The following is a 23,146-nucleotide window of genomic DNA, read 5'->3' as shown; positions in this document are numbered from 1 at the left end:
ATTTTATTTTCTCTCTATCGTTTTTCAAATAAGTCCAAAATAACGGAGTTATTTTACTTTGAAAATGTCAAACAAAAAATGTTTTTTTATTAAAATTTTGAGAACCACTGGATCTTTTCTGGATTTTCTTTCTTGTAAATTTAATCTAATATTTATGTTGCCATATTATCAAGAAATTATGTTTTTCAACTAAAAACTAAAAAAACAAAATATTTTTCAAAAAATTTCGAATTTTCAAATTTTTTTTCGCGAAAAGAACTTCATAGGCGTGTTTCTGGGGTTGAACTATACTACCAGTTCAAATACTTGCACTTATTTCTGGGACACCGTGTATAGGTGTAAAAGATAAACAATAGAAATTTCTTCAGTTATAATAGATAGCAATAAAATAACTTACGGTGTCGAGCGGCTACGCCACTGGCCGTGGATGTAACATGTGCTTTTTTATACAGTTTGGAAATATAAAAAAGGCAACAACACCCGCCTCGGCGGTGGCCGAACCTAGGCCCTACGCAGGGGACAAAACAATAATGCGGGGCTGCCCACCTCTCGCAATCTCGTATTCATTCCGCTTTTGGTTTTTTCATCGCCAAGAACATCCTTCAAAAAACAGATTTTTAACACGAACCGCGTCTGTTACGGTAGTACTTCGCATATTTTTTTACGATTCTTTTGTTTTCGATTTTTTTAACACAAAAAGTCGCGATTTAAGTGAGTGCTGGAGTGAATTTCTTAGAATATTTTTTAAATGGTATGTTGTTTTTTCTTTTGTTTAATTTTTATTTTTTAGTGGTATGTTGTAGGTCACTAAATTACGTTTTTAATTAATTTATTTTTTATTATTTTGTTTTAATTTACCCTTTCATTTAGTTTCGTTTTTTTTTCTATAATTATTTTTTTGTTTTTTTTTATTATTATACCTTTTTTATTTTTTTATTTTGTTTTAATTAATTCTTTGCTTTAGTTCTGCGTTCTTTTTCTCAATAATTATAGGTTTAAAACCTTATTATTTACCACAAAAATTATTATGTGTATAGTTTAAAATTCGAGAAAATTATATATTTATATATGGAAATAGATTTGTGTGTCTGGTAACATTCTAGCCTTTTTTAATCTTTCAGTGTTTTTCAGTTTATCTCAATTTTTAGCTCGATTTTTAGTAAATGACATCTAGAGATTGACTTCGATAAAATTATCATCGATTTTAATTCCCCAGTCGTCTTTGACGCCGTTTTTTTTTCAATCAAGCGGAGAAGTGTTTAATACAAAATGGAACTCTTCAATGTTCGCTACAAGGATAATGTAAAATATTTTATCGTTATCAAAACGTTTATAATAACCATTAACCTCCAAACGAAACTGGTTAGAGCTGGTTCGGAATCCAGATCGGAAAACAAACAATGTTTACACATAAGAACGGTTATGTGTTAGTTATCGGCCTACCACCAGCAGAGATAAATCGTAAGATTTGGCCGTTGGAGTTGGCCAAGACAAGACGAGGTCACGAAAAAGACCTCTACCGTCTGATATAACGGGGAATTTTAACAAAAATAAGCTTTATTCTGGTGATTTGGTTTAGTTTTGATTCTTTTTCAAATAAAAAATTTGATTTTTTGAGTTTATTGCTGGTTGGAAAAGGAGCATCCGAGACGACAACCAACCATAAACTTTGGTACGACTGAGATTGGAGATGGAGAACTAACCTCTGTAAAACTGTCTCATATATTGGCTTTTGTCAAAGTTCTGAGACTCTATGATGAATTATAACTCAAGAAAGGGGGACACAATAGATCTATAAGGTCGCGGTGATGAAATTCCCCCTCCCATACAATCTACCTGGCGACTGGTAGATCAAGACACGATGCATTCAGGAGCAGAGGCCGTTCTTCAACCAGTTGGCATGACGACTTAAGGCGTATCCCCAGTAACTGGATGCAAATGGCTCAGAAGTAATGCAAGCAAACGAGGGAGCCCTACGTCCAGCAGTGGACTTTAGTGGCTGGTTGATCATGATGATGATGATACAATCTACTAAAGAGTATAATAAGGCTCATCGCTCATCATTGTCATTCATCAAAGCAGAACAATTCAGCGTTGCTACAAAGGTATTTGGGTGGCCAACAAATCTCCAGAATGGTGGAAAAAATCACCAGGACAGAAACAGATAAACAAGTTCACACTAGAACACACACCAAAGCTTAGACGGACGACCTGATAAGTAACGACAGGAAAACTGTCAAGACTGTAGTGGTTTTTCTAACAAGGCATTGCAAGCTCACCATGCATTTGAAACTAGTGATGGGATTGACAGACGAAGCCATGTGAATATTCAGTCAATCATCAAAAAAGAATGGCAGAAGACAGTCTTCTATGTTAATGACTAAACCTGGCAAATGTGTGATTCTTATTTGTACAAGAAGCTATACGGAAAGTTCAGTCTCCAAATTACTGGATTTTGTGAAAAGGTTACTATAATCTACTGAAGAATGCTTAAATAAATAAATAAACAACGCTTTATTGTACAAAAAACCAAAACGGCTTCATCGACAAAGCACTCACAAAACAAACAAAAGCACAAAAAAATACAAACAACAAAAAATACACAATACAAATAATACAATTCAAATAAATTTAAGTCATTAAAATAACAAAAAGAATATACATGGACAATTGCAGAACAGTACGCAGTAAATAGATATAATTTTAGAGTTATAAAATATTAAATACTTGACTTTTGACCAGTGTGTGAGATGATCAAAAGTTTAAAATTCAAAATTGTTCATAATTAAACGTCAACAAAAAAGTCGTTTACCGTATATAGGGCTCTCTCCAGTAAGTATGATTTTAAAGTTTTACGAAATGCGGGAAAGAATGAAAGCGACTTGATATTCAAAGGCAGATGATTGTACATTTTTTTGGCATTGTACAGTATTGAACCTTTAACTAGTTCTGAGCTCGGGGATGGCAGATAAAGATCGTGCTCCGCATTCCTAAGTGGATAGTTATGAGATGGACCTTCGGGAATAACAGATATGTGCTTGCGGATTAAGCAAACGGATTCAAAAATGAATAAAGAAGGAAGAGTCAGTATTTTGAAATTTTTAAAGAAATTCTGGCAGTGAGTTCTACTGTTCAGTCCCAATAAATATCGAACTGCTCTCTTTTGGAGTCTAAAAATACGATCAAATTTTGTTGCGTAGCAAGTACCCCAGAATGGAAGGGCATAACGAAGATATGACTCAAAAATGGCATAATAGGCTATTCTAGAGGTTGAGAAGTTAAGTTCCTACTTAAGCAGGACTATATGAATTAATAAAAAATCGGTAAAAAAACTTTTAAGTTAAACGGTTTTATCTTATGTGCACTGAAAACTAGAAAATAATAATAACAATTAGGTATTTTGAACTTCTAGTTCAGAAATATTTTAGTACTAGGCAGAATAGCTTTTAGGCATATTAGACTAAAATAAAAACGTGGGGCCCATTAACTATTGCTGTAATACTTTCTTCTGTACTAAGTGTGGATTGCATCGAGTTACTATAATCGTAACTGGAGATTTCGACAATCAATAACCAGCCGTGGCGGCTTCACCAGCGAACGCCGAGCTCATGATCTACCAAAGTATAAAGATATGCTTTTCCATAGGTAGGATTTCAGAGGGGCCCCACGTTTTTATTTCAGTTTAATATGCCTAAAAGCTATTCTGCCTAGTACTAAAATATTTCTGAACTAGAAGTTCAAAATACCTAATTGTTATTATTATTTTCTAGTTTTCAGTGCACATAAGATAAAACCGTTTAACTTAAAAGTTTTTTTACCGATTTTTTATTTTCTAGTTTTTAGTATTTAACGGAAATGCCTACCGAATATTCCTCATTCTATTTAATTCATTTAGTGCATCATTATTGCATGGTTTTTTACCTGATAATTTATTACAATCTAATTCCTCAATACATAGCCCTTCCAGAGACTTGACTCGACTTAGAGCCACGTATGCTTGCCCTTCCTCAAACAATTTTTAGCCCAAATACACTACTGCATGGTCGACTGTGCTGTCATGCATTTTATGGACGGTGGATGCCCATGACAAAATTAAGGGTAACATCCTTCTTTCAGCCGTACCATAATTGAATTTTGCTGGAAACTGTATGGCTTTCGGGTGTATAACGTGTATGCCGTCTCTGCCAAAGTGATCCAAACTGATGGTACATCTGTTTCGTACATTTGGGTTCGACGGAACTGAGGCCAAACAATTTCTGTAATGTGGCCTATAGCACCATTTACCAATCCTTTTGTAACGTCAATGTTGGACCGCAACATTTTCACAAATTCATCACCTATTTTTTTTTTATCTGTCCTTCTAACGTCACACAATCTTGGACACAACTGTTCTGGACACGACTACTCATGCCCTCACCTAATACGCCATTTTGTAACCACGTCCATCTTGGATTTTAAATTTTGTCATAATCACAGTATTCTACTAGTGTAGCCCTTTCATTTGATATCCATATTGAGGGGGTTGTGGAAAAATATGAAATCCGCCATTTTGTACCGGCGGCCATCTTAGATTTACAATGTTATTGATATTACTATATTGTATTGTCATCGGAACTAAAGGTGTGTACCAAATTTCAGATCAATCTGACAACAGGAAGGTACTTAAATTTCAATTTCTAATTTTGACCCAAATAAACAAACAAATAAATAAATACCGTAGGGGTCGAGCTAAATAAAACCGTTTAAAAAGTAAGCTAGTCATTTAACCATTCTGTGACTTCAAGTGTGAATATCTTGTTGAACTACAAAAAAAAACAGTTCAAGGCAGTTGGTTAGGTTATAATTCAAAAACCACTTTATCAGATTTGTGAGAAAGGACAGAATCGGCAGAAGATGTACAGAGAAGGAATCAACTCCAATAGGCACATTCCGTGTTAGTTTGAGGCCTACATAGCAGTTTGGTAGTTATAGCTATACCAAAACAGGAAGAAATATAGTGGCCGAGAGAACACCAAAATAATGCCAGAAGAGATAAGCCAATTTTAAGTTATTTTACATTATACATCATCATCATTTTCAGCTCATTCAACCGTTTTCTTTGTTTGGGTACAATGCTGTAATTTTTGTGATCCATCTAGTGTCCATTCTTTTTGCCAGGTGTTCTGCCTATTGTCACTCGAGAGATTTGACTCTGTGGATGACATTTATTACCTGGGTATTTTGACGTATCCACTCAATTTTACGGTCTCTCTTGGTTATTCCCAGCATATTTCGTTCCATTGGGCGTTGTGCGTCCTGCAGTTTCTTTATGATGTCCATTTTAAGTGTCCAGGTTTTGGGTGCCTAGGTCAGGACTGGTAGTACACATTGGTCGAATGTTTTCTTCTTTATATAAAGTGGCATTCTAGATTTCAATATGGTTGAGTTTCTTCCATAAGGACTCCATGCTAATTTAATTCTTCTGTTGATTTCTGGTATATAGTAGTGATCCCGAGCTGTGTATTAGTTGTCCCAAATAGATATATTCCTCTACTATCTCTAGTGTTGTGTTTTTTATTAGAATGTCTCTTTTGTATACATATTATATATTAAATAACAGGAAAATAAAGAAGAATAAACGTGTTTTTTTTTCGTTACAGGCAAATTTCTAGCAAGCTTGAAAGACAAACACTTGCTGAAGACAAACAGACTATTCAACATGCAAATAATATAGTATTTAAACGCTAAAAATGCATAATCCCGTACCCCGTACCCTGGATACAGCAATTTTGCTGTAAACAAATCTAACGTCTCACAGTGTAACGAAATTAGGAAATGCAGGACATTAGCCCAAAAAACAAAAAATTTAATTCATCAAGTTTTTTATATAGATGGATAAAGGACATCCCAGAGCTCCACCATGTGAGATATTTCTTGAGTTGACCTCTTAGTCGGGGAGTTATGGCGGGTTAAAGTTCTGGTTTCCTTAATTTACCAAATCTGTACAAAAATTTCATACAATGAAATTTATTATTTTCAGAAGTTTCTTTGTGTTGTTCAATTCCAACAATTTTTTCCGTAAGGAGAGGTCTTTTACCAACAACAAACCAAAATTTGAAAAAAATTGGGACATTTTTTTCAAGTCTAGTTTCTACATGTTTGTTATGTCTTTCAAAAAAACGCTTACATTCGCGCAAGGTTATATATACAAAACATCATAGAGTGAACCTTCTAGTATAGTGTTGCATATAAATTTCATCCACCTAGATCCGAACCTGGAAGAAAAAAATAAATTTCTTCGGCAATAATTACGTTTTCCGTTGATTCGACCGTAGTTTTTATCCGTAATTTTTTGTGCTATAATATAATTCTTTATTGAAAAAGCTATACGCTTTCTAGGAACATACTGAATGCTTTTAGGGGCGAGGAACCATCCTCACATTGGGGTGGGGGACAGTTTACAACAATTCAGAAAATCTCAACATTGGAGAAAAATTACTCAAGAGAATATTTTTTCAAACCGGCAAAATTTTCTTCGATGTATTTAACACTCCACCCTCAATGCTGCATCATTGTTGGAGCCAAACTATTGAAGATCTTTTGCACAACTTATTGATATATTCAGATCTTCTACTTTCACATCTGCGACCAAAGCACTCTAAAAATAAAAAAGTAGACTTGTTTCCGGAAGCGAAAGAGCTCCTGTATATGGATGGAGAAGAAATTGAGAATTATTTTTAAGCATGTTTTATGTAAGTGCCTTACATATTATGTTATTTTGAAATAATATACACCCCACATAAATTATCGCATCACTTATTAATTTGGAAAACTGCAAAGTATTCTTAAATTCTCTTGGTTAACAATAATCTGAAAAGTTATTTGCATTAATAGCAACTTGTTAAGGAATGGAAAGTATACCATAACTCAGGCAGACCTTAGATTTAAGTTTTTCACATAAAAATGTTTGAAGTGTTTCAAGAATAAATACTACGAAAAATATAAGTGTTGCGAAATTTTTTGTGAGGTGTGTATTATGGTTTCCTTTGTTGAAGTTGAATACGTTTTTTTCGCATATTACCATATTATTTAATACTGTTAAAAGATATTAGCCACTTGTGTCGTTCTCTTTGAGTTTTGCAGTCTTATCTAATTTATCCTTGATTATTTGAATATTTAGGAATGTTGATTGAGTTTTGACATATTAGCGAGAGATAAATGATTGTTCGACAGTAATTTGATAACGTTTTTGGTCCATAAGAGCTATAAACTCTTCGTAAATAAAAAATATACCTGTAAAGTCCTTTTATAAAACTTCGTATTTTTTGTGACTTTTCATTACGCCTTTTTTTACTCTTTTCGCCCTGTAGCAAAAATTCCTTGTCATATTATTTAATTTCCGTCAAAAAATGTCAGCAAGAATAGTGATAACTGAAGAAAAATGCCAATGTCCCACTATTTTAGTTTTCGTTACACTGTGCGTCTGTCTAAGCTCTTCAATACCCAAATCAAACAAGTGGATTTAATTACGAAGTGTCATGAGATGGGCCAGGGGGGTACCGGAGTGAGGGGGGACGAGATTAAACACACATAATAACGACTAAAAATAGAGTATCTCACTCGTTGCCTTGATTATTGTTGTTGCAACTGTCTAGGCACTCGACAGCCAATCGTCGTGTTTTTCGATTGAGAAAAAAGTGTCGTTGTCTACCGAAAACCTTATAACTGGTTTCTGTTCAAATATTGACACGAACTTTTGTCGAAGTACGAAAATATCTCGCATTAATCCCATCGGTATCTGTGTGTGTTTGTTAGATTTTTAGATAAATAATGTACTATATACAGAGTGATTTATTGTTGCTAAAAAGCACCATGTTGAGTTTTCTCTTTGGTTGTTCTGTTGTACGAACCCTAACAACTATATGTTGGGACAAGGTCTTTTTTTGCAATAAAAATAGTAATTTGTTAAAACGACTCAATTTATTTTGTTTATTATTCTAAATTCAAACATTACAATATTATCTAGACAATTTTACTATATTTTTATAACTTTGCAAACAAATCACTATTAATAATAGCTTATTTTGCCAAAATCAAGCCAAATTTGCTGACAACTATATATTGAAATATCTAGTAAGCCATGAACTTTTTCAAAAATCTGAAAGGCGCATATTTATGACCCAACAAAACTGCAATTCTTTCCCCATTTAACCGACTCTCTATCTCCAGTAGTTTCCGAGATGCCCATAGACAACATCGTAGGAAACTCACCCTGTATAACTTGGTAATATTTGAGGGATAGTTTCATCTCGTTGGAATTTGACTTTCGAAAAATCCGTTTGCCAAAAATAAGCTTTTTACGTCAAGCAGTTTAAGCAGAATCGTGATTACTCAATGGTCATATTTTATGAAACACCCTGTATAAATTTATAAAAAATCTTAAAATATGTATAACAACAAAATAAAATATACGTTTTTAAGAGTTTTTCCGAAAAACTCACCGGTTTTTAAATAAAAAATATTTTAATATTTGAGGGATAGTTTCACCCCCTTAGAATTCGAGTTTCGAAAAATCCCTTCTTATCGAACCTCTACACCCTAAAGTCAATCTGTCTTCCAAAAATCAGCTTTTTACGTCAAGCGCTTTAAGCAGGTAATCACGATCCTGCTCAATCAATGACCAGATTTTTCGAAACACCTTGTATACATTTTTAAAAAATCTTAAAATATGTAATAAAACAATATAAAATATACGCGTTTAAGCGTTTTTTCGGAAACTTGGCCGTTTTTTAAATAAAAAATATTGTAATATTTGAGGGGTGGTTTCACCCTCTTGGAATTGGAATTTCGAAAAATCCCTTCTTATCGAACCTCTACACCCTAGAATCAACCTGTATGCCAAAATTGAGCTTCTTACGTTGAGTGGTTTGAGCAGGATCGTGATTAATCAGTATGTCACTTAAGGATTTTATATATTGGTATAGATTATTTTTTTCAAATGGAAATCCACTTTTTTTATTTCACTAGTGAAAAGGTTTTTCAATTCGTTACTTCTTGATTATATGTTCCTATACCTAACATATATCGTTTTTAAGTTATTTAAGATTTTGTTTTAAAGCCGTGAATTTTTCTTGATTTTTCCCTCCAAAAATTTTAAATATTTTTTTCTCTCAAAAACGGTTAATGTTAGGTATAGAGTGTTTGATATAAAAATTCATAAAATTTCATTGAGAATTTAAATATGTAATAAAAAAGGGGGGACCCATTTAAAATAAGAAAGTTGCTGTCAACTTCCGGTATTTCCGGAAGTGCCACCATACTGGAACTATTTTGAATCGATAGATCTCATTGTGAAACAATGATGTGCAAAAAATCCCAGATCTAGATGTTGTAGTTTTCTAGAAACTTCTAATGCACGCACAGCTTGGGACACCCTGTATAATAGTAATAATATAATAAATATATAGTATAGTAATAAATAATTACTACGAATAATATAATACGTACAAAAACAATTATTAGTATTTGTTATCTAAATAGTTGGATTTATAATTGAAAAATTAGCCAAATAAATTGCGAAACAGTATCGTAAACAATAAAATTAGAACGCTATAATATACAATTGTATTTTAGTGTAGAATGGAGATAAATTTAGATGCATTTTTAATTTATTAAGAAAAAACTATATTGAAATTATAAGCTGATACGCCACTGATAGAAACGAGGTCTGAGTAATAGAAGTGATTATTTTTAGTTCAAAATATCGGAGTTTTTGATAATGGGGTAAAGATGAGACAATTGACATAAAACTTGACATTATATAATTTGAATTTAAATAAAACCAAGTAATAACATCTAGAGCTTGACGTCGCCAAAATTATCATCGATTGTCATTTCGCAGCCGTCTTTGACGCCGTTTTTTTCGATCGAATGGTACATTTAGTTAAAGAGCCTCAAATTTTTTGCATCCTATACATATATTTAAAAAAATATGCCAGCATACTTAGTATAAAGAAAAAGAAACTCGATATGGTGTTTTTTGAATTAGTGGACCACCCTGTAATACTTACATAACCACTAAACGTTTAAAAAACTCATGAATAAACTAAACGATTAGAATTTTATGGTAAATACGAGAAAAAATATCTGTAAAATATCCAGAACGAATGGTTACCAAATCAAATAATTGTTTATGTTAGAACACCCGAGAGGTCATGTTACTGGCCTCCTGGTCGAATTTGGCGAATGTAAACAATGCCAATGTGAAATAATGCGCCAAAAATTTCATATATTAATGTCCGAATTCAATAGAAATATTTACAATAAAATAGAGCGATCAACAAAATGTACTTATCTTTCAGGAAAAGTAGAAAAAGAGTATTTATTTAACAAGTCAAATTTTAGAAGACGTTTGATTTTTTTTGTAGTTGTGTTGAGAGAAAAAATTTTATAAACTGACCCTCATCAGTCATCGGATTGAGAAAAATTACCTGAAAGACATGTAATTTCTTTGATTCAAAACTCTTTTTTCATAAAATATAAATATACATTGGTGATAATATAATGTTCTGCCATCGTTCATCGTCACGTCGTATATTAACGAACTCTCTTTCACTTGACAGCCAGATGAAAAGAGATTGGTGACGCCATTACGGCATTTTCTAAATTACTGCACGTTGTTTTTAGCATGGCTGGGAAACTTAAATGGAAATGACTATGATGATCGATGGAAATGATCGATGAATGCAACATAAAGTTTAGACTGCTGCTCTTTTACTTTTTCCTGTAGTTGGCGGATGGAAAATATGGAATCGACGGTGCCACGGTTGGTACAATATCAGGTCGCACAACGTTCAAACAAAATAAGCTGAAAATATCCAAAAAAGACCGTAAAAGAATAGAGTGGATAGAACAAAAGACCCAGGTAATAGATGTCATCCACAGAATCAAATTCCTCAAGTGGCAATAAGCAGGGTACCTGGCAAGAAGGACGAACAACAGATGGACTATAAAAATTACAGCATGGTACCCACGATGAATTTAGAGAACTAGAAGAAGATCAAACCTGAGATGGGACCATGATATTAGGTAATTAGCAGGGATTACTTGGGCCCGCATAGCCAACAATAGATAACAATGGGCCTAACTGCAAAGAGAATATCTAAATATGTGAGGGAGCCTACACCATAATTGGAAATGGACAAAATACACAAAAAATAACATCGTTTCTAGAAACAGTGACACAGAAATATGTGAAAATTAATCAAATCACAGATCTAAGACAACAAAAACTATGTTCTCCCCTCAAATGATACTAGTTCTCCTAATCCAAAGTCATTTGTTGACATATTATGAATTCCCACTCACTTTTGTAGTACCTATATCTAAAAATATATGAACAAATATGCATAAACCTTAAGTGTTTAGGACAAATTCAATGACAGATAATAGACCTGTTGAATGCAGGATTTGATCAAGTGAATTTTTGACGTCAATGATCCCTCAATTAGATGGCTAGTTTTTTTCGCAAAAAGAAGATGCAAACTCGACAAAACAAACATTGCGTACACTCGAAAATACGTTATCTTATAATAGTCTAGCAAATGTCGACGGTACTGGTTATAACCGGTTCGAGATTATGCAAATAAAAATAGTTAAAATTCCCAATTCAGATGCTTTTCGCGGATTATTTTTATTATACTGGTTTTTGTGCGATACCGAGGCGATTCTCGATAAAACGTACGAATTTTCAATTGAAATTTGATAGCTGAATTAAAAAGAAAATCGAAGATATAGAGGTCTACTTTTTACGCCACACTGTATGTCGCTATATGTACAGGGTGGTAGTAGATTGTAGTACAGTAGTGTCTGTAGATTGTATGGGAGGGGGGAGTTAACCACCGCGACTTTTTTTTGAGAAACTCCTAATGACTTTGCAAAACTTTGTTAAAAATTATATATTCAAATAAAACTATATTAGTTATTATTAGTTTTAGGGAAAAAGATAGTACGCGTCCTTATTCAGGTAAATTACCTCTTAATTAACTACTTCCGAACCCTGATTACTATTAGCTTTGTAAAACTAGTAAATCTGAATCAAGTAATAAACTATCAATTTCATTTATAATAAATCTTTCAAATGGTGTTTTTAGTTCATTTACCTGGACTGTAGTATTTTGGCCATATAAATAGATTTCTAATTTCAGATGTAAATGTCCTATGTATTTAATAATTAAAAAAAGCCGAATTTTTCATCTGTATATGTGATAAACCAAAGTATACTCTCCTTATCAAAATGCTGATCACACATCCTGCTGTATTTTTTCACCACAAATTCATCACGATGAATAGCTTGGAGCCACTATTTCTGAATATTCCTATCATTAGGAAAGTGAAAACCGTGGTTTTTGAGGTTAGACCGTAATTTACAGCGCGGCACGGAACACTATAAGACATTATAAACCTTTTAAATTGTATAATTGCACACACTTATAATCACTTTATAGTTTAAATACCTCTTTTTACAGATTTATAACTTTTTTCACCCTTCCATTACCGATTATAATTACCACGGCATCACACCTACCGATAAATCGATGACTGTAGAGGGCGTAGAATATCGATAAAATACATAATATATACTATAAAAAATATCTATTTTTTATTGTTTTTTCTCATATTATACACTATTGTGAACTTAAAATATTCCTTTACTAAATTTGATTGATAAAAAGTGAGAGATAAACATTTATTGACTGGTATGATTTTTTCCGTATTCTATTAAAACTATTTTTATATACTCTAATATTTTTAAAAACTCGGAAAAAGACATTTTAAAACTTCGAAATATATCTGGTGAGTGAACAAAGATCCACAATTTGAACTTTTATCGGGTAATTATCAATGCTGCTAAATAGAGTTGGGCCTCCAGTTGGTGACGTCACGAGATTTTTACGTCACAGCTGCCTGGCCTTGTTATTACGGTGGTTACGTTCTGGTTCAGTTAGTGGAGTGTTCGCTCCTTTTCTAGCTAGATCGTTTGCTTTTTCATTGCCTTCTATCCCTTGGTGAGTGCGAGCAGCTACACAGAGTAGGAGGACTTTATTTTCTGTGCCTAATTTGTTCAGCTTCTCTAGGCATTTTTTTACCAACTTCGAATTGATGGTTACTGAGTTGATCGCTTTTAGGGCTTTCTTGTTTCCGATAGTTCCTATCTAAGATAAGTTGTACACATCTTTCGATAGCCTAGATTTCTGCCTGTAGAATGCTGGGGTAGGTACCCATTGGTTCGGAGTATTTAGTTTTCGGCCCAAATACTTCTATCCCTATTCCTGCTTTGGTTTTGGAAGAATTAGTTTCATACTTTATGGTATGGACTTTTAACTTCAAAGCAAACGTTTTTATTGCTCAACACTACATTGAGGTGTTACTCAAAGTTGGTATATCATCCACTGGGAGTTGAAAGAGTGTGAATTTCCTTACAGAGTGATGAAAATTGGTCTGTTTTAACAGAGAACCCTTATTTCTAGACTAGAGAGATCAAAACCGACATAGATGTCATGGACTCGATTTCTGAGACATATTTGAAATAAAAGAAAGAATTCACTTAAATTATTACTTAAAGAATTACTGAAATTATTACCAATTTGAAAACAAACCGAATTAGTTTAAAGTAAAGTACTTCTCTTGAAGAATCGCCCACTTATCGTCTTTACCAATGTATTCAGTTCTCTCATTCGGGTGTCCTATTTACAAGTACCACCTGAAAGAGGGTTAACAATGCTAGACTTTGCTAGTTGAATATATTTAGTTGGTCAAGATGTGACTTAGTTTCCATTTCACTAGTCCGAAAAAGTAACAAAATAAGCGTTCGGCATTTAACGTTTTATGTAAAACTGGCTAGGTATTTTTACACAAATGAAGAAGTTAATTAAAGATAAAGGATTATACTATATCCGTATTGTAGCACATTTTTAGGAAACTCCTTTATTTTTAAGATTTTGATGGTCAAACATCAACAAAATATTCTTCATGTTTGGACTAAATTTTCTCGAAAATAAAGGCATAATTTAAAATTCCGTTACAATACGGAAATAGATTGAAGTTTTGTGATTACAGTGATATATAATTTATATGGTTTTGTAACAAATTGCTCACTATTTTATGGCAAATGCTGAAGCTCTGCAAACCTTAATCAAGCCTTAATCAAAGCACGTTTGTTTGGAATTTTGGATGTGGCTCAACACGACAAGATCTGGCTAAGCCTTAGGCAGATTTCTGAAATATAATATTTATTTCCTTCGGCCACACTTTTCTATTAATGTAACAAAAACATCTTGGATATTGTTGTTAATGCTGTATTTTAACAGCTAAAATCTCGTAATCCTACAAGACACACACACCTTGTAATTACAAGGTGGAAGTTTTTCATTGAAAATTCGACAACCTGATACAAACTGAACATATATTCGTCGCCGATACGTTATCTAAATATTTTGAAAATGAAAATAAATTATATATTTCGATTGGGGCCAAATCGGGGATGTAGGACGGACGCGTTGCGTTATATTTCGTAATTCTCGTAATACGCTAAAGTAATTTCGAGATAGGATTTATTAGGTGTATTGAACTGGATTAGAAGTGCCCAGACTTTTTTATGTCCGATAACGATGACGCTTCATAAAATGCGATTTATTTTGTTTGTTTTTGGAAACTAAAAATATATAAACTTGAACAAAATGGAGGTACAATTTTATATTTTCCGTTGAGTCTTTAGATTTAATCAAATTTTTTCACATCAGAGTTTTTTTCATTTAATATTAATATTATTTTATTACATCCACATATGTAATACTGACATACTGTATGGTGTGGAAGAATGGATACTGAAAGTAACAAACAATAAAAAGAATTAAAGCCTTCAAAATATGGACCCTACGACAAATGACGAGAATGTCCTGGGTCGACCGTGTGAAAAATAAAGACATTCTCAGAAGAGCTGGTCTAAAAGAACGTGAACTCTACAAAATCACCAAAAAGAGAAAAATAGCCTGTTTGGAACACATACTACGTGGAAAAAGCTATAATTTTCAACGCCTAACTCCCCAGGGTTTGTTGCTCAATAAAAATTGGAAATAAAATAGCAAAACCATTTAAAATATCAAAAGGATTAAGACAATGGTGTTGCCTGTCACCAACTCTATTTAAAATATACGTCAACCAAGCTTTAAAGCAGTGGAAAAGCAAGTGTAGGGGCATGAGTATACCAATAAGTGAAGATTCTTGTTTATACACTTTGTTTGCAATTCGCTGTTGATCAGGTTATTTGTGCAGGAGAGAAAGATGACTTGGCATATATGATACGGAAACTTAAAGAGGAATACCAAGTTTGGGGACTGGAGATGAACATCACGGAAACTAAATATCTCTGCCTTGGGTAGGATCAAACAGCAATAAAACTGGATAATGAATATATACAAACATGTAACGAATACAAATACCTAGGCGTTACTTTCGATAAATCCGGGAAAGACGACAGCGAAATAAGCTCGAGAATAGTCAAGGCCAGAAATGCAATAAAATGTCTGAATAATATACTCTGCAGTAACGAAATAAGTAAAGACAGAAAACTAAGGATTTATGATGCGATAATCAAGAGCATGCATTGAGAAGTTATACTGGAACCAAACAGCACAAATAAAATTGTCCAATACCATGTCCATTCCCATACAAGTTAGAAGGGGGGTGCGACAGGGTTGCGTGCTGTCTTCACTCCTATTTAATTTATACTCAGAAGCTATTTTCCAAGAGGCCCTGCAGGATGTGGAAATGGGGGTCAAAGTTAATGGAGTGTGGATTAATAATATCCGCTATGCCGACGATACGGTCTTAATTGCAGACAATATACGACAACTGGTCAACAAGGTAGGAGAACAGAGCAAAGCAATGGGTTTAAACATCAACATCAAGAAAACTAAATTTATGATTATATCCAGAAACCCAGATATGTTTATAAACTCCGTCCTAACATTTAACTCAAGGCCCATAGAAAGAGTAGATAAATTTAAGTACTTGGGCATCTGGCTCTCCGAAGATTGGACATCAGACAAAGAAATTAAATGTCGCATCGAACAAGCTCGGCAGGCATACTTGAGGTTTCGAAAAGTACTTGTCTGTTCTGATTTTGACCTTAGTCTTAGATTAAGATTCGCAAAGTGTTATGTGTGGTCGGTGCTCCTTTATGGTATGGAAGGTTGGACATTGGAAGCAGCTACCATCAACAAATTGGAGGCTTTTGAGATGTGGCTATATCGCAGAATCCTGAAGACACCTTGGACGGCTAGATTGACAAATGAGGAAGTTCTCAGACGCGTTGACAAAGAGCGTAAATTATTTGAACTGATTAAAAAGAAAAAGACCGCATACCTGGGGCACATAATGCGAAACCCCAAATATCAATTCTTGCATTTGTTGATAGAAGGCAAGATCGAAGGCCGGAGGGGTATCGGAAGGAAGAAAATGTCTTGGCTGAGGAATATTAAACAGTGGACAGGGCTACTCGATGTTCAGTCGTTAATACACACCGCCCGGAACAGAGAAGCAATGGAAAATGTTATCGCAAACATCCAATAATGGATCTGCACTAGAAGAAGAAGAATCGAGAGCAATCATGGAGGATTAACGGAGAATAACAAAAGAAAATGACTGGCGATAGAAATGGACGCGATAAGGAGATCAGCACGAACATCAAGGCTGGATAGAGTCCGAAACGAGACAATCAGGGATAAAATGGGTAGACAGAAAACTATAGTAGAGGAAATAGGAGAGTGCCCAGCTGAAGTGGTATGGACATGTGAGAAGGGTGGACAACACGCGACTGCCTCAGAAGATACTAAACCGGCTTCCACAAAAGAGAAGGAAACGGGGAAGACCAAGGACAAACTGGATGGAGGGTGTCAAGAAGGCGATGAGCTCAAGGGATCTGCGTGACGGAGACTGGGATGTACGAAACCAATGGCGACTAAGTATCGCACAACGTCGAAGGACGTTTCAAAAGCGATTCTTATATACCTATATGGACAGGCATACAGGAATACAAGCACTCCAAGCACAGGAACCCCCTGGGAACCGAAAACATTCCGAATAACCTTCAAAACACGCAAAATGACACCGAATCGAGCTATGGAGGAAGCAGCTTAATCCGTCTAGTCTGTGGTGCCATCGAAAATAGTCCCGATAAGCGGCTGATAAGACTCGACGCGACCGGGGATACCGGTTCGAACCGGTTACCGGGTCAGGCATCCAACTTGTAGCGGGCTCTTATCAAACCCCCTGACAAGAAAAAGCCGCGAACCGGATCGCGCCGGTTCGCCAAGACGTAATTCTCTTTATTCGAAATCGAAATGTAAATATGCTCGCGACTTTGCCCCCCTTGATGTGTGTTAATTATGTTAGTATCAGTGCAGGACCGTAATTTTATAAAAGTTTATTACTTTTTTTGCATATATGATACTCTTTGATAGATGAAAGCATTAAACAAGTGGCAACAGAGACACCTTAAAGGTTGTCGCCCACTAGACCGCGGCGCGACGCGGCGCGGCGCCATGTGGAAATTTCTTTTGTCTGCTTGCCATGTATTTAAATGGACCAACGCACATTAGAGCGCGCAGCGCAGAAGCGCGCCACGGAATTTCCGTCAAGAAGTCGGAGGACTTCTCTAGCAACTTTTTCCGTCTCCCGCGTTTCGGCGCGTTGCAGTGTGCGTACTCACAAGGGAGATAATTTTGCATTCGAGTCTTTTCAGTTGGCTTTTTGACTAGGAACTAGTGATATGTATCAATGGCAGAATTGTATTTTTAAAGGTAAATTAGGCAAATCGATTTTCATAAATTAATATGATATTTTTTTTAGTTTTCCCTCACTAGAGACAGATGGACGAAATGCCTTTCTATCAAAGATTTAATATAATTGAGGGGTGTAGAGGCAAAACCGGCAATCTCCACTTTTTAACAAAAGTGACAATTTTTAAATTCTAATTATCTAAATATATAAAAAAGATCAGGGTTTTTTTGACCACATAACTAATATACACATCAGAATAAATAAGAATTATCAAAAATATTAGTAATTTGTCTCTTCTGAAAAAATATGATGAGTAGATATACCCGGTGTTTTTTCTTCTAAAACCCTCAATTGAGGAGTGCGTAAAATGTTTCCTTTATATTTTGTAATACTGGAAAAAATGATTTTGCCTTTTATTAAATCTGGAAAAAGATGGTAAAATTCTCCAAATTTCTTTCTTTTTTTGTTAATCGTATGAGTCCAAACTTTTCCTCACCCCCTCTTCCTCTTCCTCTGTTAGAAGAGCACAAAAAATACGCTTTCGTCCGTACTTGAACTCATTGCTTTAAAAACTAAACTACAGTAAGTAAAAAACACTTCGATTATAACTAAATAGCGTTGCCGCGTTTCAAAAGCGCGCTATAGTGGGCGCAGTCCCTTCGCACCCGGAAAAAATTCTCTTCCCAGCGCCGCGCCGCGCAGCGGTCTAGTGGGCGACAACCTTAAGGTCTGATTTCCTAGCGACGCGACGCGACGTCTGGCGTCAACGGCCCGCCGCGCACTGGTTTGTTTCCTTATAAAGCGATGCATTACTTTTCATGGATATACAGGTTTAGCCACGTACGTTCAAAAAACGAACCAGTGTACGGCAAGATGCAGACGCCAGATGTCGCTAGGAAATCGCACCTTGATTATGAGTTTAAAATAAACGCGACGCGTCGCATCGCATAGTTTTCTGTGTGAACTTACACTTAGTCAGCCCTGCGCCGAATTATATCTATGGTTGGCAATAATGAATTTAAAAATCGCGCTCTCCATTACGTATCTATAAGTTTCATTGATATCGCTTATACATGTACAGGGTGGGTCAAATTCGACGCTTTTAAATGGAAACACCCTTTTCTATAGGAGATAGGCGAAAACTAATATCGGTGTCTGGAGCACAATTTTCATCAAAAACATGATTGTGAAAACCGCACATCAATATCTGTTACAATTTCGGAGTTACGGGGTGTTTTCAAAAATGTGCATTCTTAACAAATCGCTGTAACTTTTGTGCTATGGAAAATTTTGTATTTCTATGAAAACATTTCCAAAGCACCTTTTTACGTAGAATTTAATGGTTTAAGTATAATTTTTTTAAAAATAATAATTTAAGAGTTATCAACAGAAAAATTGATTTTTTATTTGCGATTTTTTATATACCCTATATCTCGAAGAGGAATCGAGCAAAATATCAAGTGTGTTATATTTTTGGAAAGGTAATTTTAAATTCTTTTGAGTAAATTAAAAATATACAGGGTGTCCCATATAAAAAATCAACTTTTCTGTTGATAATTCTTAAATTATTAATTTTAAAAAAATTATACTTAAACCATTGAATTCTACGTAAAAAAGGTGCTTTGGAAATGTTTTCATAAAAATGCAAAATTTTCCATAGCTAGCAAAAAAGTTACAGCGATTTGTTAAAAATGCATATTTTTGAAAAACACCCCGTAACTCCGAAACGGTAACAGATATCGATATGCGGTTTTCACCATCATGTTTTTGACAAAATCGAAATTCGAATTAAAGAACATAAAGATTATTTAAGAAAGGGAGATTTTCCCAAATCTAAGATTTGTCAGCATTCATGGAACACAGGGCACAGAATAAATTTTAATAACGCCAAAATTATAATGATAGAAGCGATATCCTCTAAAAGAAAAATAAAAGAGGCTTTTTGAATACAATCTAATAAAAATAAATGTATTGCTCATGCATCTGTAGATGTTAGTAATATGTATAGCAATAGCTTCTTTGATTTTAAATAAACATAGCTTACGTAAAAATTAAAAATAATCATACAGAAAGTTTGGGGCTTTTTGGTTATACCTTATTAAGTAATTGTTATCAGGTATTAATTGTTAATTTTGTTTAACTTGATATAAATGTCATTTTAACAGAACGTCAACGGTTTTTGTAGACGTACCCTGTTTTAAAAAACTAAAGTGCTCTCGAATAGTTGAATTTAAATATTTTAAATAGTTTTTTTCTTTATTCTTTGTATTTTTTTTTTTGCTTCCGACGACGGAAAGAGATAAATTTTCCGAAACGTTAGGCAAATTTGTATATCTGTAAACCTAACTACTGACAAGTAGTTTCCGTTGAATTAATGCCGACAGTGTTTACAAAAAATAACTATTTTATTTTGTAGATTTTCTTGTAGTGGCGAAATACCCATATAAGATTTTTTTGGAGAAAATTTAATATATCTGATCCTCTTGTTTCACGGGCAAGTACCAAGTACGATCCTGCCAATTCAAACAAATCGTTATCAGTCACGATATAATTAAAAGCTAAAACCATCTTTTAAATACACATAACCAGTTTCCTTCAAATATACCGGATTTTGGACATAGCGCTTCATTTGTCGACATCCCACCGGCCAGTTTACATTATATTGTTTAAACAATTGCCTCAGCACACTAGTTTTTTCCATTACTTTGTTTAATTTACTCATATATTACTTATAAAAGTATTTTTAATATATAAAAAATAAAAATAATTATGTTGTCAACTTATAACAGAATGGTAGTGGGACAACCTCTCCAGTACTACCAGGGCTACGACAGTTCTCCTCCATTAAATCCAGGATTTTCATACTTTAAGCAATTTGAAAACTATTCTACGCCTATGGAGCACCATGAAGAGTACCCCATGACAATTTCACCTAGCAATAGCACCCAGGTGAGCCAAAAAAACTTTTCTTTTCATATTCGGGGACTTTACAGTGAGATAAAAAGTTATTTTAAATGTTTTACTCAAGGTCAAGTAGATGGGAGTGATTTAATATAATTTTCAGTGGCGTATAAAGTGAAAAAGATTAAATATGAAATTTATTTTGACTTTCTTTTATTACATGTCAATTTTCTGGGACACCCTGTATATATTTATGTTTTATTTACAGAGTGACAGTGATAATTCGGTGTCTAGCATCGAAGTGCCGTCGCAGTCCATAGAGATACCGAAAAAAGATGAAAAAAGACAGTGCCTTTGGCAAAACTGTGGAATAATTTTCACGTCGTTGAATGAGTTGGCCAGTCACGTGGGAAACTGTCATTCGTCCAGCGGACCGGGAGGCTTATTCTTCTGTGGATGGGACGGATGTACGAGGAACAACAAAGGATTCAATGCTAGGTAGCTAACTAAACCTATTTCAACCCCTCGTATATTTAAAAAAATTACTTTGGCTTGAAGAAAAACGAATATTTAAACAATTTTAGAATAAATCGTCATAAACATATGTTTTTAGCTCCCTGTATGATATTTAATCGGTTTCTTTAGACAGATCGAATATACATATTGACTTTCCAATAAACTGAGATCACGATTTTACCAATGCTTACTCAAAAGCATGTTTTTATCAATATTACTTTTATTTTTATCTCGAAAACTATTAGAGATAGATATAGGAATGTATCATCCAAAATTAATGAGAAATAAAAAAAATATATTTCAAAAATATCATAATTACAGTGTTCGATTTAAAATACTTTTTAAATGAAGTGGCAATACTGTAATGCTGAAGAGAATAAGTAAGAATCCAAATTTTCAAAATAATCCTACAGTCCATTCTCATTAAACATCTAATCGTGAATCACCCTCACCCTGTATAATATAATCCTTTAAAATTAATGAATTTCTCCTCTTCTTTCAGATACAAGATGTTAGTCCATGTCCGCACTCACACAAACGAAAAACCCCACAAATGTTACCAATGCGAAAAATCCTTCTCCAGAGCAGAAAACCTAAAAATTCATTCAAGGTCCCACAGCGGGGAAAAACCCTACGCCTGTCCCGTTCCAGGCTGCAACAAAGCCTACTCCAACTCCAGCGATCGTTTCAAGCATACCAGAACCCACTCGGTCGAAAAACCGTACCAATGCAAGGTCCCAGGGTGCCAAAAACGGTACACCGACCCGAGCAGCCTAAGGAAACATGTCAAGACCTACAAGCATTTCGTCAGTGACAGTTCTGAGGCCAGCCATCAAGTAGCCGTGCCCAAATCACCAGAAACAATTGAAAATCGTGTGGAATTCGTGCAAGAAACAATAGAAAACCACGTTCCTGTCATAACTGTCAACAACATCAACTGTGAGGCTCGTGCTCAAGGTCATACAGAGGACATCTTCAGGCTGGGTGCCTTTATTGACATTAAAAGTGACAGTTACGGGTTTGTTGACACTTATGACAGAAAAAAACTGTATAGACCGTATGAAATTGGCACTGAAAGTATACCAATGGAGTTGGATACTCCTCTAGATCTAAGTTTGAGAAGAAATGTCTGATATGATTACGTGTTATTTTTTTTTTTTTGATTGCAAGACTGTGTTTTCTATTTTTATTATTCAGTATTAATGAGTGTTTTTGTTTGTTTGTATCGTTATGTATACCAGACAGTAATAAAAGTATGTGATAATGCTATAAAATTATATATTTATTATATTTGTATTTAATAAAGTTTAAGACAGATATTGTTAAGCAATGTTGTTTTTCTTAATTACCATTTTAAACTGAAAAAAAAACATTCAAAATATTAAATAAAAACCAGAGATATTTAATACTTCCTGCCATTACTCGCTGAGGAGTATTTGACACGCATCAGAAGATGGTTTCATGAGCTTTTCTGTGACTGAAAAGCCCGATACGTGATGTTATCTCTCTTCCGCACTCCGGACATTCAAAAATCTCATTAATTTGTTGCCTCTTTATGCCTCTGTCGTTGTTAACTGAGTTTACGATTCTTCTCCATGTGCTGAATTTCAGAGTCGATATTGGGCTTTTCCGAAATCAAACTGCCGAGATAATTCAATTCCGCTACATATTCCAATAGTTCTTCTTCGATTTTTATAGCATTGTTGTGATTTTCCGGGGGACTGCACATGATTTTAGTTTTATTGATGTTCAGCTTATGACCCAAAGCCTCGTATGCCCAGGTATATGTGTTCAGCAGTTCTTGTAATTGCTGTAACGTTTTTGCAACTATAGCGCAGTCATCAGCGTATTGCAGTTCAGTGTTTTAAATCTTTTTATGTGGAACAGACCGCCATCGTATCTGTATCTA

The 23,146-nt window shown here is 34.4% G+C and overlaps 1 protein-coding gene across 2 annotated transcripts; it reads left to right on the top strand.

Moving 5' to 3' along the window:
* The first annotated feature begins 519 nt into the window (after window positions 1-519).
* On the top strand, window positions 520-22,563 carry LOC115889622 (zinc finger protein GLIS2 homolog). Of its 2 annotated transcripts, XM_030909672.1 has the most exons (4): window positions 520-751; window positions 20,610-20,769; window positions 20,990-21,219; window positions 21,740-22,563. In XM_030909672.1, the coding sequence occupies exons 2-4, from the start codon at window positions 20,611-20,613 to the stop codon at window positions 22,368-22,370; spliced, it is 1,020 nt and encodes a 339-aa protein (XP_030765532.1). In that variant the 5' UTR covers window positions 520-751; window position 20,610; the 3' UTR covers window positions 22,371-22,563. The 2 variants fall into 2 exon arrangements, with proteins under 2 accessions (XP_030765532.1, XP_030765531.1); XM_030909671.1 differs by lacking the exon at window positions 520-751 and having other exon boundaries at window positions 20,223-20,769.
* Window positions 22,564-23,146: the final 583 nt, after the last annotated feature.

The sequence above is a fragment of the Sitophilus oryzae genome, unplaced genomic scaffold, assembly GCF_002938485.1.
Source record: "Sitophilus oryzae breed Bouriz unplaced genomic scaffold, Soryzae_2.0 scaffold_816_pilon_pilon, whole genome shotgun sequence".
Lineage (NCBI taxonomy): Eukaryota > Metazoa > Arthropoda > Insecta > Coleoptera > Curculionidae > Sitophilus > Sitophilus oryzae.
This window is presented reverse-complemented; position numbering and strand designations above follow the sequence as displayed.

Excerpts from the sequence above, each read along its gene's own strand:
- LOC115889622 (XM_030909671.1), top strand. The coding sequence starts at position 20,590 with ATGTTGTCAACTTATAACAGAATGGTAGTGGGACAACCTCTCCAGTAC. Across the intron at positions 20,770-20,989 it reads CACCTAGCAATAGCACCCAG|AGTGACAGTGATAATTCGGT; the intron begins GTGAGCCAAAAA and ends TTTTATTTACAG. Across the intron at positions 21,220-21,739 it reads AACAAAGGATTCAATGCTAG|ATACAAGATGTTAGTCCATG; the intron begins GTAGCTAACTAA and ends CTCTTCTTTCAG.